Raw genomic sequence first — 27,235 nt, forward strand, 5'->3', positions numbered from 1 at the left:
TGTGTGCTCAGTCTGTCTTCACTTGTTTTATCAGCTGCAAACTGAATAAGAACAGGTAATTTCACATGATATCTTGCAAATTCTTACTTTAATCAGCTTATTTCCAGCATACACGATGTTATCACAGGCCTTTAAATGTCCATAATCAATAAAACAACATCCAACTTTAAAAACATGATTCAGACACATGTCAAAAGACAGAAGTCAAACGACAAACATATAAATTTAAATACACCCTCCCTTAACAACCAGTTTGAGGCAGTGATGAAGATGCTGTCACTTCATGCTGTTGAGGAACTTGGCGTGCTCCTCTCCTCGAGGCTGGAGAAGCTCTCCGCCGATCTTTGGTCCTGTTTTCTCCTGCAATGAAATATCACCCACAACGTCAGGCCTGTTTTCTTTCACAACAAAAAATATGTTTTCTTTTCAAATGAGAGATGTTGGAGTCAGAGAAAAAATTTTACCTTCAGCATCCCATCACGCTCCCATTTAAACAGACCACAGTTACTGAAATGGTAAAACAGTTGCAATATTAATTATTTTATTTTATTACTTATTCACATAAAAAGAAAAAGAAAGACAGAAAATCAGTAAAGTGAAAAACTACACCACTTTTTAACATTTGTCTTTAAAGTCCAGTTGCTGCTTTCCAGTTTAGTTTCCACTCAGTTGGACTGAAAATAATTAAAGGAGCTGTATGTAAGTTTTTGCTGTTACTACATAGCCAACATTGACAATAACAACTGTTTACTTACCAGTTGAGAAGAAATGTTGAGTTCAGCATTCTTCATTATTCAAGTTCATTCCTTTACTCACAAAGGGCTCTCTCCCGCGGTGGAAAGTAATTCTAATGTTAACTCCTGTTTTGCTTCCATTTCTATCATGTATTTCCTTCTACTGAGGTTAGCATGCTAACTAGCTATCCCCGACCTGTTCCATTCCGTCACATAATGCCACTTTACGATGGTGAGTCACTGTTGCGTCCAGTCTGTCCTCAGTCCATCATGAGAGGATGAAGAAGTAGCGCTACGCAAATGGTGTATTTTAACCTCTTGTCTTGTAAATGCAACAATGGTTGAAGCTCTTGGTAAGTAAATAGCTGTCAGTACTAATGCTGGCTATGTAGCAATAGCAAAAACTTGCATATAGTACCTTTAACAAGTGTGTTCTGCAGTACTAATGGAAAGTAAAGCATTTCACTTCAAATTCTCTGACCCTTGCTGTCCGGAATACACATTAAATCAATGTGAATGAACCCTAAAACTATTAAAGGAATGAGAATGAGACAACAAGAGACATGAAAACACAGCCAGTCTAACCTGCAGTGTTTGTGTGGCAGCCTGTCCAGAGCGATGGCTCTCTGTCCACAGGGACATTTGAAGAAACGTTTCATGGCGTCGTGCCACCGCAGATCATGATTCTCGTCCACACAGCGATCCGCTGGCTTAAAGTAGGTGTAACTACACTGGAAGCAAAGGAACATGGGAAAAAAACTGCTTATCTTTCATACTTTTGAGAGACAGTCAGAGGCTACCAATCATCTCCACCATGTTCTTGCTTTTGATGATGACACTGACATACAAACATCAGCTTTAAGTACCTTTTTACAGGTGACAGCACGACACTTCATCTCTCTGATGCCCTTCATCTTCTCCTCCATCTGCTCCTTCTTCACCAGAACATCAAAGTAGCGCTCCTGCAGCTGGTACTCCGCCTGAGAGAGGAGGTTTGGATATTAGTTTTCATACTTTATAATGTTTACTATGTAGAAATGCATTGAAATCAGATCTACTCTCAGCAAACTGGGCTAAGACAAACAAGTTTGAATAGATGAATGTGGTCATACCGCCTGTAGTACAACCCCGTGACGAGATTTGGCGTTGAGGATCTTTTGGAACTCCTCTGACTGAATGTAGCGGAGGTGATCTCGCTTCTTCTTCTGGGCTGGCTCGTCATCCTCATTACTGGACGATTCACCTGCACAGGTAAGTTACCAAACGGGTGATAATAAACAATAAACAACCAAGGTCAGAATTCTGGAAATTACCGATCAAATCAAGTGCACATTTCTTTACATTGGTTACTGAAAGTCTTGTCCTGTCATCAAAAACCTAAATGAAGAGTCACTTTTTTTCCAAGTAAAACATATAAAATCAGATAAATGGAGGAAGAGATAACATATATGTACCATTGGGTGAGGTCAGATTCTTCTCCACCCGGGTGTTGATCTCACTGCTGTTACCCCTTTTCCTCTTCACAGCATTGGGGTCCTCTTTCTCAAGTCCCGCCCCTTTAGCTCTCAGTTTTTTCAGAGCAGCCAGCTTGGCAGCTGACAGGCTGAGAGCACTGGGAGCAGGAGCTGGAGGCGGGCTGTTATCGAAAAAGAGGATGTCGTCACCCTCGGAGAACCCTCGGCCCAGAGTGGGCGTGTGGGGTGCTAAGGGGCTTTGGGAGGATTTGGGGACCTCAGACGCTGCTTTCGGGGACATCAGACCCTCTCGGCCCAGCATGGACGACGACCCAGGTCTGGCCCCTGCTGAGTTCTGCAGCACCCTTTTCTGGATCTCATCAGCTCTACGTCGACGGTTCTCCAGAAGCTCCCGCTGCCTCTGTTTCTGCTGCTTCAGCAGGTCTGAGGCTGAGATGGACTGAACTGAAGCTCCAGTCACATCTTTGGAGACTGAGGATGGATTAAAGTAATTTATTAAAGCTTTTGATTTTCGTCTTTGTAGCAGAAAGCTTGAAGTTAACACAGACAAATAAGTGACGATGTTGAATTGACATTGCTTCAATCCTTAAATTCAGAGCTAGAGCAGTCAAGAGCACAGAGAGATTTCTGGGTTGTGTACCTGATTGGCTGCCCTGTGCTAAGTGCTTCTTCAGCTGCAGAGCTCCAGGTGTTGGCATCGACAATAGGCTCTTGAATTCGCTTGAACAACCTGAAACTTCACCAGACTGCATGGCTGAAAACAGAAATATAAAGTTTTTTAGATATTCAAAGACTAAAACGACAACTAGACAAATCAGGTTGAAGAAGAGGTTCTCAATACAACACAAAATGTTTTTTTTTTTGTCTTTATCGGTTTACATTTTGGCAAACTGTCAATATGCAGTAGACTGAATTAACTATCAGTAACATACCCATGGATGTACAGACAACTACCACTGGATTACTTCAATACTGAGGAAAACTTAAGCAAGTTCTGTAAAGTCCTTTTTCAGTGATTTCCGAACACATTTATGGATGGTCACACTGAATCTAAAAATGTGTGTGTCGTGTCTGTGTGTTCAGATTTGAGTTATGACTCTGAGGAGGAATGCGACTTTTGGTTGGCGATAAGGATTTTTAGATCTTAACTACCTCTGTGAGTGTGTCACAGCCACTGCTGCTGACTGTGCCAGTAAGTGACCAAACTACAATAAATAACTTCCAGAGCACCAGCATGCCTCACATATCACTGTCTGCAGCCTCTCCAACCCTCAGTTTGAAAACCTCTGGATTTTTTTGTTGATATGTTACAGATAACAAGGATTTAAATGGAGGTTTATTTCCCTGTAGAACATTTAAGCTTAGTATTAAACAACTTGGTTCTTACCGAGCCTCTTGGCCTGATCCATGAGCTGAGCCGAGCCCTTCACAAACAGCTTGTCCAGAGTTTTCTGGACGGGTTTGTTCGGTTTGGACGCCGTTCTGTAACACACAGACCTGTTACTGAAAATGTCAGGCAGCTGAAATTCTGCCCAGTCCCACACTGTGTTCCCGGCTTTTTTAAGGTGCAGTTAGCGTACACAAATTGACTTCAACACACAGTAAAAGTGTAAATACAATTTTAGCCAAAATCCAATTTGGACTGGGGTGTGATCTCAATATGTATATCTGTATGTCTGCCACAGTGTCCAACACTGTGAAACCAACACTTTCTACATCCAGTTTGAAAATTCCTGCATTATTATGTTATTATTTCTTGGATCAATTAGATACTGTTCATTAAAGGAAAAATTTCTAGAGAACTTGAGAAGTTTGGCCATGGCATGAAACACATTTGCAAGAACGTCTAATGAAACTGCTCCGACTAACATCACTCACAGTGACGCAGCGCAGGCAGCTGAGGAAACGCCGCCGTAGTAGAAGCCGTCCTGACACAGCCGCTCTCTCAGGCTGCCGCCCTTCCCTTTCACCTTGTTTGGAGCTTTTCCAGAGAACGACGACTGCAGCTCAGCCCTCTTTGAGCTCATCTTCTTATACTGGGCCTTGACGTGATACTGGCAGTACTGGCACTCGTACTGTAAACGACCACAGAGAAACAACTGTGCTGTAAGACATGACAGAATGATGGTCCCTGATTAGAATATGGACTAGCACAGGGATTGAGAGGATGGACCCACCATGTTGACAATCTGAGAGCAGGGGTCTCCGTTCTTCTTCATGGCCTTGCAGGTGCCGTAGTCCTGGGCTTCACCCATCAGCAGCACCTTCTGTGGGTGATCCACCGTCAGGCTGACCTGTACATGTTCAACACACACTTTTATTCTGTGTAAGAGGAATCAGATAGCAAGAAAAGTGAATATCAATCAGACCACAGAGTGTAAATGATTGTTGATTTGAGAGTAATTGTTTTCAGACAATTTACGGACCAAACAATTAATTGTTAATATTCCATAATAAGGCTTTCAGAAAAAGAGGAACCTTAAGAATTACAACAGCAAAAGGGGGAAAAAGATGGAGCATCGGTCATCACTTACTCAGAGTCACTGTTTTTTTTACATTTTGTCTGCTCTTTACCACAAATATCAGCTGATATGATCACAGTAAAGAAATTCATTGGTGGAAAATATAAAGCTCCTATTGTTCTGAACTGTAAGATTGCCTCCTCTCTGCTGAGGTGTCTGATTAAGTTGTGTGTGGTGTGTGTGTGTGTGTGTGTGTGTGTCTGTCGTGTGAAGCTGGGAGCAGCTGTGGTTTTCCTCACCACTTTCCTCTCTTAACATCTCAGTCATGCGATACTGACACCAGCAACCTTAAGGACTATTTTCACCGACACCACCAATCTGTCTTAGGCTTTAACTAGCGAGGGTTCAGTTGCCAAACCATTCAATGATAAAGAAAAAAAATCTAGTAAGGCAAGTGATGAAAGCCTCACATGCAATTTCCCTCTGTAGGATAGAGCTAGAAGCAAAACATTGCTGATATTGTCCACTGCTGGACACAGCACTGAGTGAGTAAAAGAATGAAGTTTGATGCTGAACTCACAACATTTCTTCAAGACCTGGGAGTAAACAGCTGTAAATGCTAATGTTAGCTACATAGCAATAGCAAGAATTACAAATAGCTCTTTTAAGATCACAGAACCAGATCTGCAACCAGTGGACGGACACTGGTTTAATTCCTGGACCTGCAGGAAAAATTTGGTTGGGGAAAGTGAAAGAGCAGACCCTTGAACAAGATCCTCAACCCTCAAAACTGGCCATAATATCAGACTTGTAGTGTGCTTACATATCTGGAACTGAAAATGTTGCTCTCCACAAAACTCCCCTAAAATGAATGAAGGTGGTATTTGATGGAACTGACCTGAGGATCTTGACATTCATAAAATATCTCTGATTTGTGAGACGTGGTAAAATGACTGCAACATTAAGGTAAGGAAAGAAAACCATCCTCAGACTACTGTATGTACATTACACTGAGTCCAGACTGTCCACTCACCCCGTCATATCCATCCTTCTGCTTCATGGGGTTTGGGTTGAGGAGTCCGATCACGGTGCCCGGCTCCGTTTTCCAGTGCTCTTTGTGGACTTCACCAAACAGCAAGAGAGATACAAACACTTCCAGATTATGGAGGTCATTCATCTTCCAGATGCTGAAGGTTTTGCCCTGCAGAGAAGAGGCACTCAGTCAGGAATGTGACAGTACACATTATTTCCAGTCAATACATCTGAAGATTTGCTCAGTTAAATACAGCTTTAGATGCATTTTACTGTTGTGATTAAAGAAATCTCATCACTGAGATTTCCTACTGACCAAGATGTGAAGCTGCCAGTTTGCTATAAATCATCTATTTGTGACATACAGCCTTTGTTCTTAATGGACACATTATACAAAGTAACAAAAGCACAAGCAAAACAGTACAAGAAAATATATTCAGTATTGCACTGTTAGAAGAACTGTTGACACATCACAGTATTTAGTAACACACAGAGAGTATCCAGGATGGCAGGCTTTGAGCATAGACTTACACTGCTGCTGCTCTGTGGAGTGGCCTTGTTGACTAACACACCAAACGTCACCCAATCACTGTCCTCCAGTTTCTCCCGAGCCAATCGCTCCGGCACCTGTGACAGTCGGATCAGACGGCGGTCAGCCATCTTACGGTCCATGTCACTGGAGGAAACCCGCGGTTTTCTGAAATGGAAAAAAAGAAGCCTGGATTCAGATCAAAGAGCCTGGATTTTTTGTTTACACCCTTTGGTTTAAAAAAAAAATTAAGTCAATCATATAATTTCTGTGTCCTGACCTGAGCCGCAGCCCTGAGTATTTCTCAACAGCCACGTCTTTAGGGACAGGAGGGAGAGAGGAAGGTTTAGGCTGGGCTGCAGGTCTGGTGTCGGAGGCTGGAGGTGATCGCAGAGGATTGGAGACTTTGCTGGTGCTCTCTACTGGCTGAAAGGAGCTGCCCATCTTTATCTCCACCAGTGGCCCCCTGTCTCCTGAAGAGAAATTAACAAAAAAAAAACACACTCAAATAACTGCACAAGTAGCAAGGTAATGACTAAATAAACAGATCGTACAAGGATGTGCTTTACCTGGTGATGTGCTGGGTTTGGCTTGGTGAGATACCCTGGGTTTACGTTTGAAGGAGTCAGCGTTGTTCAGCTGGTCTGAAAAGTCAGAGGACTCCTGGAGCTTCATGCTTCCTCCTCTGGCTGGAGTGGATGAAGATGTCACTGAAGGAAAACAGAAGCATATTTAACTTTTGTTTTCCCTTGTCATTACTGATGTAGTTTGTAGTTTATGTGTAAAATTAAATAGCTAATGTTTACCTGTTTGTGTCTTGGTCTTCTGTGTGGTAGCTGCTGGTTTGTCCTGAGTCATTTTGGAGGTCAGCTGTCGGGGAGTTCTTGGTTTTGGGGTCACTGGTTTGGGACCAGCTGAGCTCCCTGCAGTCCTGACTGGAGTAGATGATGGGGTGGAAACCTTCTGACTTGCCTCCAGCTGCTGCTGCAGTCTCTTCATCTGCTCCTGCATCCTCTTCAGCTCCTCTGAAGAAGGAAGACATGGGGCTCCAGTGGTGAACACAGACACAACGAGCAACACAAACTAAACAGAGTAAAGCACAGGCTGCTTTGGTACAAACCTTGTAAATCGTCCTTGGACCTGTTCAGGCTCTCGCTGGCGTCTCCTCCACCCGCTTTTCCTTTAGTGTCTTTCTCCTCATTTTCGATGTCATCCACATCTCCAAAGAGATCTAACACTATGTCCTCTGTCTCCACATCTCGCTCTTCTTCCTCGTCGCCCTCTTTGTACTCTTCCTCCTCGTCGTTGTCACCATCAAACAGTCCGTCCAAGTCGTCTGCCTGCTCCTGACCGTCCTGATCTTCTCCAACACCCTCGCTCTCAGCCAGCAGGGCCGCCAAAACCTCAAAATCATCCTCACCTGAGCAGATAATGAGAGTAAAGCTATGTTCCCTGAACTACTGCTAAAGCTTATGTTTTAAATCTTCTGATACTTACTGTCCATTTAGAGGTGTTAATGGTGGGGCTGATTTCAGATGACCTGGTGACCTACAGACATGAACATGATGAACATATCAGAATGAACTGATATGACTGACCTGATTGAGCTGAGACACAAAAGGCCTAGATATGCAACATCACATCATGCTCTACAGAGAGTATTTTGACATATATAGTAGTATTGGTGGTACAACAGATTTCCATCACATTATGTACAGCTGATGATCAAAAGACAAAGAAACAAGGAAACTTCTTTCACTGTATGTTTTATGGTGTCTATGTGACCAGTGCAGGCAAAACACCCATCATGTCTGTACTGGAGAGAGTTTTCAATTACACTTGAGAGAGATGACTAAAGTACTGGATTCAGGTTCATCCTGAGGCAGCCTGGTTCGCGGACATTTACATTTAACTAGATAACAGTCAGTGAAGTCATACACAACATTTGAGGAGATTGATACTTTTTACTTTTTTCTGTGAATATCAAAATGAAATCGTGGGTCAAATCTTTTCTAACACATTTAACTTTCCATTTATGTATTTACTTGGAGGTAAAGAAATAAGGAAACTTACCTTGCACCCCAGCGGTACGGTTTTGGGACCTTTGCTAGCTCGAGTACAACTTTGAAGAACTTTACAACCACGTCCGTACTCTTAATATAGTACTTATTTTCCAGTAATTGACACTACACGTTCCTGCGTAGCATACTTTCAGTTATATTTCATAAGAATGACACATTTAACCTATCTATCCATTCACAACCTGCACTCAGAGCGAGGGAGAAAATCCAAACTGGCGCTAAACGGAGGACCCTGCTGTGTTGTCAAAATTCTGCTAGGTGGCCAACGATTTGCCTAACTGAAAAAAAATATTACTGTGTCGTAGACGGGCTTGGAGACCAAAGTCTTAAGACGATGAAATGAGCAGAGGTTACAGATTTAATTCTTATAAAATCTATATTTTCAGGACCATCAGTATGCTCTTGAGAAGGAAATATTACCCTTTCCACATTTCCACAAATTTGTATTTATTTCATGAAAAACATGCAGCTCTAAGTACTGTAACATTTGTTTATCAGAGTGGAACTATTACACTGCACAAACCTGCTGATACACTGTATACTTTTCTGTACATAATAGTACTTAAATAGTATTTACCTTTTTTTTGTATTCCTGTGCCAAATTGTATTGTTACGTTTTTACAGGATGGAAAGAGACGAGGACCCAGTTCTCAAACAGCCACACCAGGACTGTCCAAGGTGACTAAAGCTGCCAGCCAACACATCTAAAACTCCCTAATTAAGAAAAACCAAAGTGTTAAAGCAACAAGTTGTGGTTTTTTACAGGGTATTATGAACTAGATTGTTTGTTTGTTTATTTATTATTTTTTTAGATTAGATTATATTCTACTATATAGATTATATGGTAGGCAGATTGTGTTAGTGACAGAACCCAGCCAGCTTTTTCCAGTCTTTATGCTAAGCTAAGATAGTTTCTTAGCTATCTGTTGGAAAGAAAGCAAATACACATTTCACAAATGTTAAATTACCTTAGACACAAAGGCAGAGATTAAAATGTGTACAATTTGTTGTTGACACACCAACGTGTAGAACCTCTGACTATAGTGCTTTTCTCCTGGTAGTTCTGATGGAGTATGTATTTGTTGGCAAAATAAATAAAGAAATAAAAATAGTGACAATTCTGATGAAAACTTGGGGTGGGGTAGTTTATGTGGCAGATATTATTTTTCAGTATGACCACTGGGTGTCGCCAAAGTCATAAACTTTAAAACCCTACATAACATCGTGGTTTTAATGAGCTAAATGGCTTATCACCAACATCACTATGTTCAGGTTTAATTCAGGTTCACTGAAATGTTTTTGGAATAGAAAAAGAAATGTACAGTTTTGTTATGTCATGATATGAATAAAAGTTGACAGAGGTTCACAAATACTTTCATTTTTATTTATTGTTTATCAGCAGGATGTTGGAGCCTCCTGCACATACATATACCATCCAAAGGCTGTTGCTTACACTCACAGGCTGATTAACACATTAAATACAGTGCACTCTAATTACCAGATATCATCTGCAGAGTCAAAATAAAATATATATCTTCATATTAAAAGTGCCGACGTGGTGCATGCTCCTTTTTACTCCAACACCAAAAACCCAATCATGAGTTAAAATATCATTTCCAAGCAAAAAATACATAAAATAATTTTAAATTGATGACAAAACTGTCAACAAACTTGATAAACAAATACAACTTGTAAAGACTCAACTTTGGTTGATTATTTAATGTATGTGTGACGGGCAGACAGCACCAAACTGAAATTTCATCAAAGGGTTCGTGCAGTTTCTGTTTTGATGTTCCAGATCTGTTTTACCTTGAGGATTTTCATCTTCAGCTTGTTTTCATTCATTACAGCAACAAACAGACCATGTGCCAGTCAGCGTGGACCCAAAACCTACAAGAGGATGTGTCCTATGATATTATTCCTACACTATTCTAAATGTGTTTACAAGAAATAGATGACAAATTCTTCTCAGACTAATTTCCATCATCATCATCCTGTACAGCTTTGAAGTCAATCTTCTTAAATTCTGACAAGAGCAAAGTGTTACCATCCTACAGTGAATATTCCTGATCTTGTAGTGGATCTGTGGAGTGCCGTCACAGGGATCAGAGGAAGAGGATACAGGTCAAAGCAGAGGAAGACTCAGATTAAGGTGCTAATGTTGCTGCTGTTGTCGTAGATACTTATAATGACGGAGGTCTAGTTGATGCAGTCCATGATGTGGATCTGCAGGGAGTCCAGATCTGGCAGGATCTCATTGCACTTGGGACAGGCATGTTCGGGAATGTTTCCCTGATGCTGCCAGTCAGAACCTGAGAGTCAGAGACAGATGTTTCAGTCACACAGAACTGACCTATTCAACTAGCACTTGCTGTCAGACTTGGTTGGATATCACGATATATGATGTGACTTGTACACAGTCTGGGAGGTATGTCTGCCTTTAAGGCTACGCTCAGGGAAAAAAAGAACAGCACCTGTACCTCTTCCAACCAGAGTTGCTCCGGCTCCATGTGGATTTCCTCCCAGCGACACATGTCTCCTCTGCATCTCGTTCAGTGACTGCCTGCAGAGAAGAATGAAGAAAACGGCTGCACTGAACTGGAGCCACACTAATAAATGGTTCAGTGATAGAGGGCTTTAATTCTCCTATTTGATTCCATACCGGCCCAGAGAGTCCATCTCCTCCTGCAGCTGGGTATTCTGCTTCTTCACATACTCCAGCTGAGCAGCCAGGCGCTCCTTCTCCTCATGGAGTTTCTCCCTCGCTGCCCGCTCAGCGTAGAAGTCTGAGGAGTAGACCTCCGCCTGCAGAGAGAGCACGATGACCACCGAGATACGTTAACTTCCAACACTCTGGGTCCAGTGCTTGTGGGGTAAAATGTAATAAAATGCAAAAATCAACACACACATCACATCAAAACATTTGTATACCCACTGACCTGAGCCTGGAAAACAGATATGGTCTCCAGCTCCTTCTCCTTCTGGAAGATCTCCTGCTTCATGTCATCAATCTTGCTCTGTTTTACAGCCAGGGCTTCCTCAGCAGTGGTCAGCCGCACCTGCAGCTCGTCCAACATGTCCTTGTGCACCATCAGAGACTGCAGGGCCAGAGGGCAAAGGTCAAATATGAACAGGCATGTTTGAAATTATTTAAACCATGGGTTGTGCCAGAGGCAGGCTTATGGGGCTTGATCTGAATCACGCATGGCATTCAGCAATTTACCTTTCTCTTCTTCTCCTCCTCTTTGAGCTCATTGTAGTCTTCAAACAATTTGGTATAGGCATCCTTCAGCTGGGCCAGGGTGTTTCTATGAGGGAGGGAGGGAGTTACCAGTGATTGAGTGTGTTTCCAAATATAGGCTAATGACTGCTAGGAAAAAGACTCCTGCTGGCTTGGGGAAAAATGGGGGTTTCCAGTACAAACTGGGGTCATATGTTGCCAGCACTACATGTCAAGCTGTTGCAATATTTACAGTGAGTCAATGCTGCCATTTTCCAGAGAGCAAACAAACTAACACACAGCCTGCAAACGTCTGTGTTTATTGTATTTTGGCGTGCCCTCTGACCTCTCCTCCCCAGCCTTCTTCTGCTCCATCTGGCTCTGGGCCTGCATGCTGTCCAGCTGCAGTTTCAGCCGGTCGTTCTCCGACTGAACGGCCTGTTTCTCCACCAGCTGAGCTTTCAGAGTCACCACGTCCTGCTCCACCTCCCGGCATCTACACAGAAAAAACAAAACAAAAAAAACCATTAACACATCAGACATCAGATATAAAAGTGGAAACATTTGCATACAGGTTGCTATGTATTATTTTTGTTTTTTTATCCCTGATCATACCTCATATCATAAGTGGACAGCTCTGAGTACAGGTGTGGATACACCAACGGATGATCCAATTGTTCAGATTACATTTAAAGGTGGTCTGGGCCACATATGGTCACAAGCAGCATTTATGCAGATGTATCCAAGGCTACATTATAAGACCCCCTACTCAACTCAAGTCCTCTACATCACTGGAAGTACATACTTATTAAATCATACTCATTCAATTGGTTCTCAAATCACATAATCTGACTTTGTCCGCTGTATTTGAACATATCAAAAAGCCAATGGAGATACATTTAGAGTGTGTCAAACATCTGGGGGGATTTGGTTTGCCTGGAACACGGCAAGGAAGAGACCAAGTCTGTTTGTCTGCGTATAAAGCAGGGAGGTGAGATCTGATCACAAGAGGTCGCTCGAGACGCGTGAGAAGACGTGTTCTAATGTCAAGTGTGAGAGGTGACGTAGCTGTCCACTTGTGATCAGATCATGCATGCATGTAAACGACAGGTATGAACAGGGTGTATGTGTATGTGTGTCACTGTGTGAGCCTAACCTGTCCTGCAGGTTCTTCTTCATGCTTTCTGCTTCGTCCAGCTTGCTCTGGGCCTGCTGCAGCTCTTTGAACAGTGTCATCATCTGAGACTTGAGATTTTCCACCTCAGATGCTGCCTGAATATTTGCATAAAGACACGCAAACATTACACAGAGGGAGGGAAACAGATACAGCACACAAGGCTTCTTTCTCTTGTAAATTGTTGGTTAGGATCAACAACAAAAACAGCAACTCACACAAACCTACTTCTATAAGGATTTAAGATGCATTCGTTATCACTTTAAATACCACTACTGTTCCAGAGTAAAAAGTACCTTCTCCTCCTCAGAATCCTCCTTGGTCTCTGGCTCGGTCGTCTGTGTTGATTTCTCTACATCACTCTTCCTCTCCTCCAGCTCCCTAATCCTGTTGGATAAAAGACACATTTCAAGGTGAGGTGAGAAAAATAAAATCATGAGATACTTATAGAACTCACTGCAGTTAAAACAAACAAACAAAAATTAACTAAGTGGGATTACTGCAAAAAACAGAAACATGGTCGTGGTGAACTGTTCCTTTAAGTGGTAGTTCGTCTACCTGGCAGCAGAAACCCGAAGCTCCTCCTGCAGCCGATCGGCTCGCTGAGTCTCGTTCCTCAGCGACTGCAGCAACTGGCTCACCGTCAACTCCTCGCTGTCCAACCGGGACGCTGTCATGCTGCGCTCTGTGCCATGCATGTCGTTCACACCACTGACGCCTCCATCCTGAGCAAAAAACATCCAGTTAGATGCTAAATTTTAGTGCTAATCTGAGGGAAACACTAATTACATATGAGTGTGATTCTAATTTCTTGTTTGTGTGTTTGCACCTCACCGAGACCTTGATGATCTCGATAAAGGAGTCATCCCGAGAGTCCTGCTCCGCCTTCAGCTGCAGCTCAGAGTTCATGGCCACCAGGTCGTTCTTTTCTGCCTGCAGGCGAGCGACCTGGGCACGGAGGGCTTCCACCTCTGTGCTCTGATTGGATGATTGAGTAGCTTTGGTTGTAATTTGGTTGTAACGCATTTTGACAGAAGGTTAAATGTAATGCAGTTTTAGGGTGCTACACGTAAGTTTTTGCTATCGTTACATAGCCAACGTTAGCATTAACAGCTGTTTAGAAGAAATGTTGTGAGTTCAGCATCAAACTTCATTCCTTTACGCAAGAGCTGTCTCCAGCAGTGGACAGCAATGTAGTGATAGCAAAAACTTACATATAGAACCTTTAATGTACAATGAGAGTCTCATTAGGAAATACATAACACAGAAAATATGATTTAAAAAATTATTAACCTATGCATACAATACTGGTCCTCAGCTGCTTTGATCCACCCTCACCTGCCATCCTCCTGGAGCTCCTCCTGCCCTCCCCGCCTCCTCCAGTTTCTTATTCAGCTCCTGGTTTTGGTGGGTCAGCGCCTCCATGCGGCCACGAGCCTCTGCCAGCCTGCTCTCCAGGAAGTCCCGCTCCTCCCGCTGCTTCTCCCGCCATGCAGTCAGACCCTCGAATCGCTCCTTCATCGTCAGATTGGTCTGACGCAGCGCCTCTGAGCAAGGGACACATAGAGAATTTGAATAAATACACTTTGTGTTAGAAAAGTCATTTGAATTATGTCCTTCTGAAGCTATTGCACGTTCTGGGCCCTCTGCATTTGAATCCCCATACAGTGCCCCAGCTGGTTTGTAACACTACAGTGCTGCAACTCCACTCTAACTTGAGCCATCAAGAACTCACAATCCACTGACCTTTGACCCAAGACAGCATGACCAGTCCTGATAAGTGTGTGAGGGAGGACTGGGACAGAGCTCTATGCTGCTGAACGCTGCAGCAACAACAAACTAAAATCCTACCTCTTCGATCCTGTCTCCTCAGCCCTGAACTCCTCTGACCACACAAAACTGCTCTCACCTTTCAGGTCTCGGTTCTCCTGGATGAGGATGTTCATCTGCTGCAGGGTTTCCTCCAGCGTACCAGACTGACTGGGAGAGCGAGAGATGTCGCCGTTCATCATGGGGCCTCCAGACGCCATGACGCTAAGAGGAAGAAACAATAGGACAGAGAATTTTGATCTTGCTGGTACTTTGAATACTGATATAACAATGACACATAAAGGCAGAAATGTAAACAGAACTGACATCTCACACAACTTCATCTTCTCTACAACTTCAGTCCCATGTTTGTTCGCATTACACATAATTGGTGTATTTCTCTCTATATACTCGACTCATTATATACTGGACTTGCTGATTTGTGTGGAGACTGTGGGATTGACTTTAAACACACTGACATGTAATCTAGGAATAATATGGACCAACTGACTCCAAACCTCATTTTGTTCATCTAACTTTCATTTGATATGCTTACATGGCAGAGTTTAGTAAAGCATAGCATAACAAAAGGGTATTTAAACTACTATTTGCTACTTCTAAGCTATTAATAGCCATACAAACATACAAACACAGCTCTGTTGAAATCACCAAGTGACTCAGTGATTCAGCATGCAGCAGCAGAAAAAGACGGAATTATCTCATCAGCAGGTCACGTGACGATTCAATTTTATTAAAATAATAGAGAGCAGTGTGCTACACACACTGCCGTCTACTTCTGCTCTCACACAATGACTTGCTGAATAACCATGTCCAAAAAAATAACATAATAATTATTTTAGAGGCATATTACGGACGATAGAAAGGTGAAACTGTAACTCGCTATAGAATCACTACAGTGTTTATCAATGGGATAAAAGCCACTCTGAAATCGTCGTGTAATAGCTACTATAGACTCGCTGTCTCTCATTAAAAAAATTTATGGAAATATGAATTTTAGGTTTCTGTTTCTATAATTTTACTTTCGCTTTCCTCAGGTGGGCCTATCCAGTGAACGACTCATGGTAAACATTGAAAAGTTACCAGTAACTTACACAGCACGAGGGCGGTTTAACCCAAACCAAACTGCGTCACATCAAACGTTAAACAAGTTTAAAGGTTTTAACTCACCTGCTGTCAACTCCGGAGCTAAACACAGTCGGGGCGTTCACTCCAAAAAAGACATAGAAACACTCGGACAGGTAGCAAAGTACAACCTTGTACTGCTGCTTCTGGTTTGTAGCAACGTCAAGTCACGAACAGCAACAGAGCATTTCCGGTCGATGAAAGAATTAAAGATTAAAGAATAAAAGCACATTTTGACAAAAAAAAAAAAATACAATAATTCTGAATAGCCGTTTGCAACAATTTCTATTATCTTCTTAAAAGGAAAAAAGAAAAAAGCCCGAATGTATATGACCAAGGTTGTTATATTTACTATGACTTAAAAACACATTTTAAAGATTTGCTTGGTAATTTTGGCTTGTAAGGTATTCTTTATTATTCAAATAATGACAATACTCGACTGCATTTGGCCATCAAGATGCCATAATCACAATGGATACTACGTCATGTGATTTTAAATAATGTTACATTCTATAAACCATTGCCGAGACCTCTAATAATTTACTGTAATGCATTATGTTGAAGCTTTTCAGCCATCTTATCCAAGCCGCCTATACTGAGCTTTTATTCTAAAGGCTCACTTGCCTAACTTCCTGTCCAAACTGGCCTTATTGTCGCTAGTCCGACGCAGCCCAGGATTTTAGAGGTTTTCATTTCCTCGAAGTGACGTTGCAAAGCAGTAACAGATTTGAGTGTAAAACGCAGCTGCGTATGAACAGAGCCGCCGCGTGCGCAGGTCCATCCGTATGTTTTACACACCAGTGAAAACCTGGCAGCAGAGGGCGGAGCCAGCTGTCAGCTGTCTGCGGGAATTCCCTTCAACAGTCACCTTGCACTTTGAGAAGGGAAAGGAAAACAGGAGATTCCCTGAACCCACCCATGCAATTAAATCTTCAGAACTTTAAGGAAAAAAGAGGGAAAAAAAGAGGGAAGTAAGAAAATACGATGATATATTTAATCCTGATGGATCTCAGTTGGATGGATATCAGTTAATATTGTTGTACAAGAACACACCTGCTAGACTATAATGGATAACATTAGGTCTAGTCTTTACTTTCGTCTTCATTCATTTTCATGTGTATTTTTAATGGAAATAAAATAAAATACTACAGCAGCTATTCAATTCTGATAATCTGTTATATAAAAGGAAATATATATATATATATATATATATATAATATATATATATATATATATATATATATATATATATAAACTGCTGTTCACACCTTTTCCCACTAGATGGCAGTATTGCCCAAGCAATTACATAGTGTATTTTAAAAGTCGACGGATTAGCCGAAATTACTGTAGTTAGTTGACATTTTGTACAAAACTGCATACGATACATTTACAGGAGTAATAGTGGAGAGACTGAATTCAATCAAAGTCATTGCTTGTGTTCCTCTGTGGGCTACTCTTTGTCAATAAGTGAAATAAATATGAGACATATTAATAACATGACACCTGCTCACAGTCTCCTGGGATCCCAAGTAAATCCTGGGACCCTCCTCAGAATTTATAATCTCCTCAGACACCACAGGAACAGGTCCCAAGGATCCCTCACCAGAATGCCTAAAAATAAAATAAAATAAAATAAAACTTAAAAACTTAATTCTACTAGAACCAACAGCAGCCTGTTAAGGTCCCTCCATTACCTCATGAATGCCTGTCAAGGACCTTAGGTATGCCTTGCTCAAGAATCCCTGAAACCTACTCGAGACCATGTCAAAGACCTCAAGAGCTCACACAGTACCCACTAGAGCAACCTGAACCTCACTGGAAAGCTTGAACGAGGCCCCAATTTTTTTGGAAATTGGAAAACCAATTCTAGACAGTCCAGATCCTGCTCAAAGACTCCTTCTGAATATGTTCTCACAGATACCACCAGATACCACTTTTCTACTTCACTGAGGGACTGATTGATTTTTTCCCCTTTCCAAATCCCTGGGATGCTTTCAAATGCCACATGGGAAAATTTCATTAAGAAATCTTTCAATAATTACATAAAACCCCAGTGTCTTTGTTGTTTGTCCTACAATCTTAGGAAAATTACCTGGTTCAACAAGTTCAAAATTAAGTCCAACTATCCGACAAAACAGCACTTGGACGCATCAAATACCCCATATGGAAATCTCAAATGTCAGAGCGTCACATCAGTCCCTGAACGCAGCACCGGTGCGCTCTGGAGAGGCTCCTCGCCCCCATAGCAGACAGATGAGAGGGAAACACTGGTGACACAGCAACAGGTTGGAGTTATTGGACTTTGTGGACACTGCTCTCTTTATTTTACTCTCTTTTATAGTGAAGAGTTCTGAGTCTCGGCAACATTAGTGGTGTGGGGGAATGTAGTGTGAAAAGTTATTTGTCATTTCTTTTGTATTTTGGTCAAGTAGAGCATCCTTACGCGTTCAGGTGGCCATCCAAGAGTTAAGGTTTTTATAAATGCAACTTTTGAAACCCTGTCATAATCAGCTTGGATGTAAAGAAATCTCTGACCATCTGCATAAAACAATCATTTGTCACCAAAAAGTGGACCAAACTTTTTTTTCCAGTGAAGCATCACGACAGGTTTAAGTGCCATTAGGGACTTCTTTGGCTCTTCGGGATGTTTTCCACTACTCTCTTCCTCGCGCTCTGCTTTTTTGCGCATCTGGACACTTTTACGCACGGGTGCCAGCTCCCCTCCGAGTGGCGGCCGCTGAGCGAGGGTTGCCGGGCGGAGCTGGCGGAGATCATCGTGTACGCCCGGGTCCTGGCGCTCCACCGAGAGCCCCTGGGCGGCGGGGCGGGGAACCTGTACAACTCGCTGCCCTTCGGGTTCGGGTACGGGTACGAGGGCGCGGAGGAAGGGCTACTGTACTCGGCAGAGGTGGAGCTGCTGTGCGACCAGGCCTGGGGCAGCATGCTGGAGGTACCCTCCGGATCTAGGCTCAACCTGACCGGGCTAGGGTACCTGTCCTGCCAGTCCCACACTGTGATGGAGAACTACTCCTACTTCTTCTTCCTCAGGTGAGGTGCACCACCTGGACACATTACTCCACAAAGTTCCAACAGATATTTAGACTCTACTGGTTCAGACTGTACTTACAACAGTCTACAAGTCAGTGTTATTGTTGACACACAAACTAAACTGCATCCCATAAACTCTTTTTTGCCAGACAGAGGTGCACTTTACAGCTTTAAACACTAATAACTTTCCAGTCTTTTCTCTATTTGTCTTGAAGCAAACATTACAGAGGCTACATCAGTATTTCCATTAGTGACACTTTAAATGTTGTACTTTTCCTGCCTTACACACTTACACTACACATCTGACAGCTGTAGTTGCTAGTTATCTTGCAAAGGAAAATTTTAGCTGCTAAACAACACAGGTTCATTAAACATGAGCCGTTAAATGCCTCCTCACTGCTCCTCCTGTTCATGTCACCTGCAGGATGGATGAGAACTACAACATCCTCCCCCACGGCGTCAACTTCCAGGACGCCATCTTCCCCGACACATCCGAGAACAGGCGTATATTCTCCAGCCTCTTCCAGTTCTCCAACTGCACCCAAGGGAGCCAGCCGTTCCACACCTTCAGCCCCGAGTGGGACACCCAGGAAGACAGCAGGGTAGGGCGTCACATTGTTTGTCTGTTAACATGTCAGAAATGAAACAGAAGAATTGTTCTGAAACTAAACTGCCATGTAGCATGAGTGGATAGCTGGTTGTCATGGTAATGCTTGCTGCCTCCTCGAAAACAAAAATGACTTTAACAGGTTGACCTGACTCCCATCTCCCTTTGCAACCTCTTTACTTTCTAAGAATATGATTAAAATGCCTCTGTCTTAAAGTGCAGTCAGCTTTTTTGGTGTCTGCATAAGTTGTAAACAAGCCAGACACCATCTTGTTACCATGACGATAACAGATTAATGGTCCACGAACAGCGGGGTGCAGGGAACTGTAAGTGAGGGGGGGCTAAGAACTATTGTTAGGGTGTTGTGGTTTGTTTGTAATGTTCTTGCTTTCAGGACCTGGATCTGCTGAAATGCGAGATTAGTGTGTGTTGGAAGAAAAGTGAGACAGCAGAGTGAGGTCTTGGTTTGTGTGTTTGCCTGAGTGTGTGTTTGTCTGTTTATGTGTGTGTGTGTGTGTGTGTGTGTGTGTGTATGTGGACACCTAATCCTTAGTCAATTTGTGACTCTGCTGACAGGAATGTGGTGAGGATCACTAGAATCACAGTTTAACTACCCTCTGGCACAGTGCAGAGCTACACACACACACACACACACACACACACAAATATTGCCTCACTGTTCTGATTTTCTAAAAGAATTTAAAACACATACAAGGACACACACATGCACAGAAGAATTTATTAGATGCTTAATAGAATTCCAGCATGTGATTGGTTCCACATTATGACCAGCGAGTTGAAGATCAAAGCAGTCACTGATTGGTCGAGGTCCATCTGTCTGGCTCCTCGGGCCGACAGGATACTGGCCGCCCGGGGGGCAAAGGTCAAAAAGCAGAGATCCACATCTTTTTGACAGGCAGCAGTATGAAAGTGTGTCAGTCTTCAGCTTCGATCCATGTCGGTATGAAGCAACACACCCTGCTGACCTGGGACCAGAGATAAGCTGAACCTTGTCAACAGAGTGCAGAAGGTCTGATGCAGAGATTTGAGCATTTATTATGACACCTCCTAAGGTCGCACCTTAAACAAGACAGAACAAGGCAGCTGGAGATGGAACAACACAAGACACTGCCTTCATTTTGAACACAAGAGCAACTGTTCAATAGAATTTGATTTGTTGGCACAGTAAAATACTTTCAAAACAATTTTCCAAAGCCTTTTTAATATGGATGTTTCACTGCTTTAATATCAGACAGTGGACATTTGTGGTCAACTCTGTTAATGGTGACTGCCAGAACTTCTCTGTTACATGCTTAGCAAGGTCATGTCATAACAATAAGCTTCAGATCCAGATCAAGTCTCACCTCTCAAGTTCCTACATGGCCACATAGCATCAAGAGTTCTTAGGCCTGCACATCACAGGAACAAAACAAAAAACAAACAAACAAACAAACAAACTCCAAACTCAATTAAAATGGTCAGAGTTTAAAGACCTAAAACACACACACTTGACTTGATACTTGACATGGACGTGTCTCTGATGTTACGTTTGACTAGTTACCACAGACTTAGAAGTGACTAGGTTTGTTTGAGTTGACTTGAGGCTTGACTTGGTCTTGCTGACTCATCTCTTACTAACGTTTTACTTGACTAATCTCCACTGACTTAAAACGTGACTTGGTTTATTGACTGGACTTGAATTGGACTTCGGTCTAATGACTTAACATTTGACTTGGACACAGTATTTTGACTGATTCTTAACTTGACTTGGACTTGTCTTAAATGTCTTGAGACTTGCTGCTTAATGCAGTCACATTTGCATCAGTTAACATCCTTACAGTTTATTGTCATCATTGCAGTAACAGACTTGATATCTCAGACCCTGTTACACTAATTCTGATGGAACCTGGCGGGATGTTGCACCTTGTTCCTGACTGACCCAAACTGTGCCTGCAGCATCCACAGAGGCTGACATGACTAATTGTCCCCAAGATGGATTTATGGTATTTGTCATTGTCCACTGTTGAGACTGTAGAGCTCGATCAGTAAAGGTGCAGTAAAGGTGCAGGAGTCCTTTTCTCTTTGGGTTTGACCTGCAGGCCACTGAGCTATGAGGTCAGAGGTCAGTCAGACAGGGGTTAAATGCACTGCTCATTTCATGGACGAGCACTCGCATGTAGAGGCCGTGACCTTCAGGCAAGGCGGGACGCCAAACAGGTGGTTCACTCCCAGAATTTATGAGATGGAAGGACCTACTTCTCCCTCCACATGTGTCTCCTTGCTCCTCCATTTCCCTGCCTTTTGAATTTCAAAGAAAACCAGAAGAAAAACCCTCCTCTCCTCCTTTCCCTCTGTTTTGTTTGGGCTGTAAATTAAACAAAATTAAAAACATCTAATAAGAACAAGATCCTATTTCTAATTTCTGGGTTCCGAATTCTGGGTTTTGTCCAGAAGCATTTCCATGGTTACATCGCTCTCCCCGGTGCTTTGAGGATTCAGGACATCCTTCAGCTGGAGTTAAACACACAAAACATTCCTTAAAATTGGGCGTTGGGAGGTGGTTTGCTTCTGGTTTCAGCCTCGTGGGAACCAGACTCCCCTCCAGAAGGACAGACAAGAGACTTCCTCCACTTTTCTGCCAAAACCTTCAATTAGCTTTTGTTCAAAGCCTCCTCTTAACAGCAGCATGCTGAGCCGCTTTTACCGTGAGCCAGAGGTAGAGACTCCTGTCAGCTCACTGGTCCTCTATTTAACACAGATCTCATTGAAACTGGAAGATATTGTAGGTTTTTTTTCTGATTTTCTCTCGGGTCCTTTAGCCTTCATTTCATAGGTCACAGTAAGATAGAGACAAATTCCACAAATACCTCCTAATCAGCACTTTAATGATTTGATTCGTAACCACAGAGGGAACACTGGTTGTAACTGTCATGTAAAGACCTTTAACAAGTTTTCTGACTCCCATTAACGCTCAGTCTGCCTGTTTCACTCAGTAGTTAAAGCTCAACATGAATACAGTGTCAATGTGTGTCTCTCACTTTCTCTCTCATCTTTGTTTTACTCTCTTTCTCTGCCTTCCTTTTGTTCTTTTTATCTCTTCATCTCTTACTCTCTCTTTTCTTCTTTCTCATTCCCTTCCCATGCACACACACACACACACACACACACACACACACAAAGCAAAATAAAACCTAAGGAAGAAGAGGAGAACCCCTGGCTTGTCTCTTTGACGTCAACAGTGAAGCTCTAAAGACAATAAAACACTAAGTGTGTGTGTGTGTGTGTGTGTGTGTGTGTGTGTGTGTGTGTGTGTGTGTGTGTGTGTGTGTGTGAGCGGGGGGTTAGGGGGTGGGGGGACTCATGCTGAGGTTCTATATAAAGTTAGAAAGAGAAATCAAAAGTCTAGAGAAATAAATGAGCACTCAGGTCATGCTGGGCACCCACGCACACCCACCCACACACCCACACACACACACACACACACACACACACACACATACCACATCTCTCAATCCATCATCCCTTTACTCTCTCTTTTGTTCACAGTCCTTATTGTCTTCATTTTCCTCCATGCTCCTCCTTTCTCTGTCAGATAGTTTTCTAATGAAATGTTCAGTGCATCTTTAAATGGTGCTACAGTCTGGTCCAGGGTAAAATATACTGAGAGACGTTGTGTTAAAGCTCCAGCCTTAAGTTTGTTCACACTAAACCTTAGTGCATTTCTAATGATGTCACAGTTAAAAGCACTGACGTTAATCATCTTTCAGGTGCTGCCCTCGTGTGTTTGGTCAGTGACGTAGGAAAGACTGCATCAGTTACACCTGATGTTGCATGTCACCAGCACATGGGCATCCAAAGCTTGTCTTGTTGCCACAGGTCAGACTTCATAAAAAAAAAATACATTCTACAGTGAATTCAGCTATTCCTGCAGGCAACAGCCATGCCTGTGTATGTAAGTGAATTATATTTGGTACATATGTGAAAAGTTATGTTATATGGCTGGCTGTTGGGGCAACAAGTGCACAACACTAACATCACATTTTAAAATGGATATGGCTAACATGTTAGTAAACAGTTGATAATTTACACATCCAGCAGACACGGTAGTAGCTAGTTTATCTGAAATCTTAAATTAAAGCAATATTATGTTGTGCCCAGAAACCACAATGAGACACCAACACTGAGACTCAACTGAAACAGTTAAGTTGCTGCCTATAAAACCAAGGCCATAAGCTGATGCTACAACGCTTTATAGGCTGAACAAAAAGTGCACAGCTGGATGGTTATCTGTGTTACGATTCACAAACGGAAAAGGAACTTGGAATGATGATAAAGAAAGATTTATTGTAGAAAAACCGTGAGTCAAAACTTCAAAAACAGATCTCCAGGGCGTGGCAGGCGAGCAAAGGTGAGGTACCGGTATCTGGTTAGGAGCAGAGACAAAGTTAGCCAGCTAATGGAGAGGGTTTCAAAAAGCTAGGAGTCATGCGTTAGAATACCATGCAGGCACACGGACGATCTGACGAAGACTGAAGTGAAGGACCCGGGTATAAATGCAGCAGGACTCAGGTGAGGTAATGAGCCAGATTGAAGACAGGAGTGCTTGATTGAGTGGAGGGAAACTCAGGTAGGAGGGGATAACCAGATGGCCACGCCCTGGAAAACAAACACAGACAGGGGAAGACAAACAGGAGACACAGGGAAGGGAAACACACTGACTGCTTCTTATACATAGTCTTTTTATTCCATTGTTAATGTAAATATATTGTCTTGCAATTGCAATTGCAATTCAGTGGAGCATCACTGTGATTTAACATGATATTGAACTGGGCAACACAGGGCCGTGGGAATATAGATACTCTCCCATTCTGCAGCCTTGATAGAGTTTTGGACAAAAAAGACACTGTCTTTCTGTGTTACTGCCATTAAAACTTAGCATAGCCCACTTGAATCTGTGGACGCTGTGCACTTGCATGTGTCTTCAGATGTCCTCTAAATACTGTTTATATAGAAGATACTCAACAGCAGGCAACACCCAGATGTTTTGACAGGTGGTGTGCATTTGTGTGTGTGCATGTCTGTTGGGGACATCCTACTGAGAGTCTTCCTAAGAGCATGACAAAGGGTTCAAGGGTCAAACTGAAAGAAAAGTACTAACATTATGTAATCTGGATTTGACTTAAAGTGAAAGTGAAGAAAAAGATGAGTCTTAAAGGGTTTAAACATTCTGTCTCACTTGTCCCTGTGGTCTAAGGTACAAACATTTCAGTTCGTGTTCAGATTAACCAATGAGATATTATGTGTTAGTTGGTGAGCATCAGATGTGCTAGTTGGTGAATATTTTTGGCTAGCTGTTTCCCCTTCCAGTCATAGGACTAAGCTAATGAAATCCCAGTTCCAGTTCCTCTGTACCATATGTACACTCACAAAAGTGATATCAATCTTCTCATCTAATGCTTGGCAACAAAGCAAGTGTGTATTCCTTTGTAAGTGCATTTTCACATTTCTCAAAAAGACTCATCTTGGAATGTGAAAATAGCTATGGAGACCATGAATTGTTGTGGAGAAAATGTGGGCATAGAATTACTTTGTGTAACGTTGGTGGATCTGAGGCAGACATGAGGCTATCTGAGGCTTCTTTGACATTTTGTGAATGTTTTTGTGTTGATTATTGCCAAGTGGGGCAAGAACACACAGTTGATACCCTGTACCAGTAAAATTCTGTGCAGTATGTTGTTTTAAAGTGTTTTGCAGAGCAGACCTGACCTGACCCTGCTGGTTCAGGTCAGGTCTGCTCTAATAATGTGACCCGTTACATTGTCAGGGAGGGATGGGAGGTCTGTGGGTGATACATTTATGTTACACAGACACACGAAAACAGCATACATTTTCCCAGTGTGTTTTTGAACTGGGAGTAGGGCGCCTGTGTGGATAGGGTCAGGACCTCTGCTTAATTTCCCTATGCTAAATAACAGCACTGTGGAGATCAATTCATTTTGTCTGTGGGGCTGCTGGGAAAATCCCATCACCAGAGCTCCCACACTACACAACCAGCTGACTAGATGGCAGCTGGTGGTTTACAACAGTTTGGTTAACTTGTTAAAAAAACAAAGCTTCCTGTATGTTAACTTCCCTCCTCTCCTCTTCCCTACAGCTGCTGTGTTCCTCAGTGCAGGCGGCGCTGTTTGAGGAGGAGGAGCGAGGCCGCAAGCTGCAGGAGCGCCTGGCCGCGGCGGAGAGGAGGAACCGGCAGCTGAAGGAGCGCGTTCGCAAGGTGAAGCGCTCCCTGAGGAACGCCCGCAAGGCCACGCGCAGGGCCGAGCAGGAGCTGCAGGAGCTGCAGGAGAAGCTGATGGCTGCCAAGCGGAGAGAGGGGCATCACCTCAATGCCATAACACAGGAGGAGCCTCCACCCGGGCGTTATGCAAGCACAGCTGTGCGCCAGCAGATGCAACTTTAACTTATCCTACCTGCCCCAACCTGTTACCCACCTGGACTGAAAACTGGCTGTGGAGAGTGAGAGACTGCTGGGCGGTCTCTAAGTAAGGGACAGACAAATAGCAACTGTCACATATGAGTAAACATACTTTTAATGTAATAACCTGCATAGCTTTGTTGTAAGTAAAGTACTCTCTCTCTCTTTTATATCTCTGATTGCAATAACACAGCAGTGAGCATCAGGATGATTCCTAGTCATCTGACAAACAAAAAGGTTTCCTGGAAGAGAATCAAACATTTATTTTCCTGATAATTCCTCTTGCAGGTGGAGCAGTACTTTAGCTCAGCTGCCTTCCTGACTGGATCCAGGGCTCCTCTCAGGCTGTGATCACACTGGATGTGTTTTTGCTCCAACACTAAGCACAGCTGTGAGTGAGCAATAGTAACAGCATCAGCGGGCACTTACAGGAGTGTAAAGAGTGACACATTAATGTGGTTGCCATAGACAGCTGTCTTGTTCTCCCAACCTTAAGTAAGAGAAGTCAAAGGTTTAAAACAAAAATCGCCTCAATAAAGTATAAAGTATAAGTCTGTTTGATGTCTGATGATGAGAACTAAGAATTTGGTTAAATAGGCGTTCATGATGACCACTCTTTATCTTTACTATCTTGCTTCAGAGCTGTGACAATAAACACAAACAGTCAAGTTGCAGGCTGAAAAACCAAAACAATGAACTGAAAGATGCTAAAATAGAGCAGAGTGGAACTGCAGAATCAGGTGATATTTCTCTGTGGATTTGTCACTGCAAGCATCTCCTTCCTCAACACACACACTAATCTGGCCTATTGTTAATATAAAAATATTGATCATAGCAGCTTTAAGTAAATGACAGACCTTTAGTGGCATTTTTAGTCTTTACGTTTTTGTAGGTTTGTATAACAATCTGTCACAACCAAAAATGTAACTCAAAGAAAAAACATATTCAAATAGCTGTTTATGTGACACAGCCTAATGGAGCACTGATTTTCTTTGAAACATGCTGTGATTAAGCAAATTTTCTTGAAATGAAATTTTGAGAGTGGTATGTCTGTGTATGAGAATTCTGGGATGTTTGAGAAGGTTCATTTTTTATTACTCACGTCTGGAACATCGGCTTGTATGTGAATATTTTTGTATGAACTTTTTTCTGCTTATAAAATTGAAATTGAAGTTGGACGAATAACAGTGTGAACTTGACAGTGTTTTGAAGAAGCATGTTAACATTTGGGTCACTGGAGTACAAAAAACAAATACCCCCCCCATACACACACACACACACACACACACACACACACACACACCAGTGGTTCAGTTAAGCTCTACAGTATCACACAGAGAGTGTAAAGAGAGGTTAAGGTCAGCAGAGGCACTGTATGTGTATATGTGCGCTATTTGGGGAGAGGAGGAGTATGTGTATGTGTATGTGTGTGTGTGTGTGTGTGTG

At 42.6% G+C, this 27,235-nt stretch overlaps 3 protein-coding genes across 6 annotated transcripts; 1 reads left to right on the forward strand and 2 right to left on the reverse strand.

Moving 5' to 3' along the window:
- Positions 1-71: 71 nt before the first annotated feature.
- Positions 72-8,547, reverse strand: mcm10 (minichromosome maintenance 10 replication initiation factor). Of its 2 annotated transcripts, none has more exons than XM_018662739.2 (18): positions 8,306-8,547; positions 7,730-7,780; positions 7,353-7,652; positions 7,039-7,257; positions 6,802-6,942; positions 6,513-6,702; positions 6,235-6,400; positions 5,705-5,872; positions 4,387-4,503; positions 4,088-4,284; positions 3,597-3,691; positions 2,850-2,963; positions 2,189-2,680; positions 1,847-1,977; positions 1,601-1,714; positions 1,320-1,465; positions 465-507; positions 72-360 (listed from the first exon to the last, which is right to left on the reverse strand). In XM_018662739.2, exons 2-18 carry the CDS (start codon positions 7,734-7,736, stop codon positions 277-279), a joined length of 2,724 nt encoding a protein of 907 aa, XP_018518255.1. In that variant the 5' UTR covers positions 7,737-7,780; positions 8,306-8,547; the 3' UTR covers positions 72-276. The 2 variants fall into 2 exon arrangements, with proteins under 2 accessions (XP_018518255.1, XP_018518254.1); XM_018662738.2 differs by having other exon boundaries at positions 6,513-6,705; positions 8,306-8,545.
- Positions 8,548-9,675: 1,128 nt separating this feature from the next.
- optn (optineurin) lies at positions 9,676-15,866 on the reverse strand. 2 transcript variants are annotated; one of them, XM_018662735.2, is made up of 13 exons: positions 15,705-15,866; positions 14,617-14,741; positions 14,046-14,254; positions 13,542-13,685; positions 13,266-13,432; positions 13,004-13,094; positions 12,690-12,805; positions 11,880-12,029; positions 11,537-11,621; positions 11,253-11,411; positions 10,976-11,118; positions 10,794-10,876; positions 9,676-10,625 (listed from the first exon to the last, which is right to left on the reverse strand). In XM_018662735.2, the coding sequence occupies exons 2-13, from the start codon at positions 14,735-14,737 to the stop codon at positions 10,513-10,515; spliced, it is 1,581 nt and encodes a 526-aa protein (XP_018518251.1). In that variant the 5' UTR covers positions 14,738-14,741; positions 15,705-15,866; the 3' UTR covers positions 9,676-10,512. The 2 variants fall into 2 exon arrangements, with proteins under 2 accessions (XP_018518251.1, XP_018518250.1); XM_018662734.2 differs by having other exon boundaries at positions 10,788-10,876.
- Positions 15,867-17,296: 1,430 nt separating this feature from the next.
- ccdc3a (coiled-coil domain containing 3a) lies at positions 17,297-26,974 on the forward strand. Of its 2 annotated transcripts, XR_007814999.1 has the most exons (4): positions 17,297-18,707; positions 19,132-19,309; positions 25,469-25,856; positions 26,078-26,974. XR_007814999.1 is itself a non-coding variant. In XM_018662733.2 (3 exons), the coding sequence occupies exons 1-3, from the start codon at positions 18,304-18,306 to the stop codon at positions 25,772-25,774; spliced, it is 888 nt and encodes a 295-aa protein (XP_018518249.1). In that variant the 5' UTR covers positions 17,802-18,303; the 3' UTR covers positions 25,775-26,974. The 2 variants fall into 2 exon arrangements, 1 of the variants encoding a protein (XP_018518249.1); XM_018662733.2 differs by having other exon boundaries at positions 17,802-18,707; positions 25,469-26,974.
- The last annotated feature ends 261 nt before the right edge of the window (positions 26,975-27,235 follow it).

Source organism: Lates calcarifer, linkage group LG18 (genome assembly GCF_001640805.2).
Source record: "Lates calcarifer isolate ASB-BC8 linkage group LG18, TLL_Latcal_v3, whole genome shotgun sequence".
Lineage (NCBI taxonomy): Eukaryota > Metazoa > Chordata > Actinopteri > Centropomidae > Lates > Lates calcarifer.

What these genes read in the sequence shown, in the direction of transcription:
- mcm10 (XM_018662738.2), bottom strand. An exon ending in TACTCAGGGCTGCGGCTCAG is followed by an intron (nt 6,401 to 6,512) that starts GTCAGGACACAG and finishes TTTCCATTTCAG; the next exon opens with AAAACCGCGGGTTTCCTCCA. An exon ending in AGCACAGGGCAGCCAATCAG is followed by an intron (nt 2,681 to 2,849) that starts GTACACAACCCA and finishes ATCCATCCTCAG; the next exon opens with TCTCCAAAGATGTGACTGGA.
- optn (XM_018662734.2), bottom strand. Translation starts at nt 14,737, where the DNA reads ATGGCGTCTGGAGGCCCCATGATGAACGGCGACATCTCTCGCTCTCCC. An exon ending in AAGAAGGCTGGGGAGGAGAG is followed by an intron (nt 11,622 to 11,879) that starts GTCAGAGGGCAC and finishes CCTCCCTCATAG; the next exon opens with AAACACCCTGGCCCAGCTGA. An exon ending in TATCTGTTTTCCAGGCTCAG is followed by an intron (nt 11,119 to 11,252) that starts GTCAGTGGGTAT and finishes CTCTCTCTGCAG; the next exon opens with GCGGAGGTCTACTCCTCAGA.
- ccdc3a (XM_018662733.2), top strand. Translation starts at nt 18,304, where the DNA reads ATGTTTTCCACTACTCTCTTCCTCGCGCTCTGCTTTTTTGCGCATCTG. An exon ending in TCCTACTTCTTCTTCCTCAG is followed by an intron (nt 18,708 to 19,131) that starts GTGAGGTGCACC and finishes TGTCACCTGCAG; the next exon opens with GATGGATGAGAACTACAACA. An exon ending in ACACCCAGGAAGACAGCAGG is followed by an intron (nt 19,310 to 25,468) that starts GTAGGGCGTCAC and finishes TCTTCCCTACAG; the next exon opens with CTGCTGTGTTCCTCAGTGCA.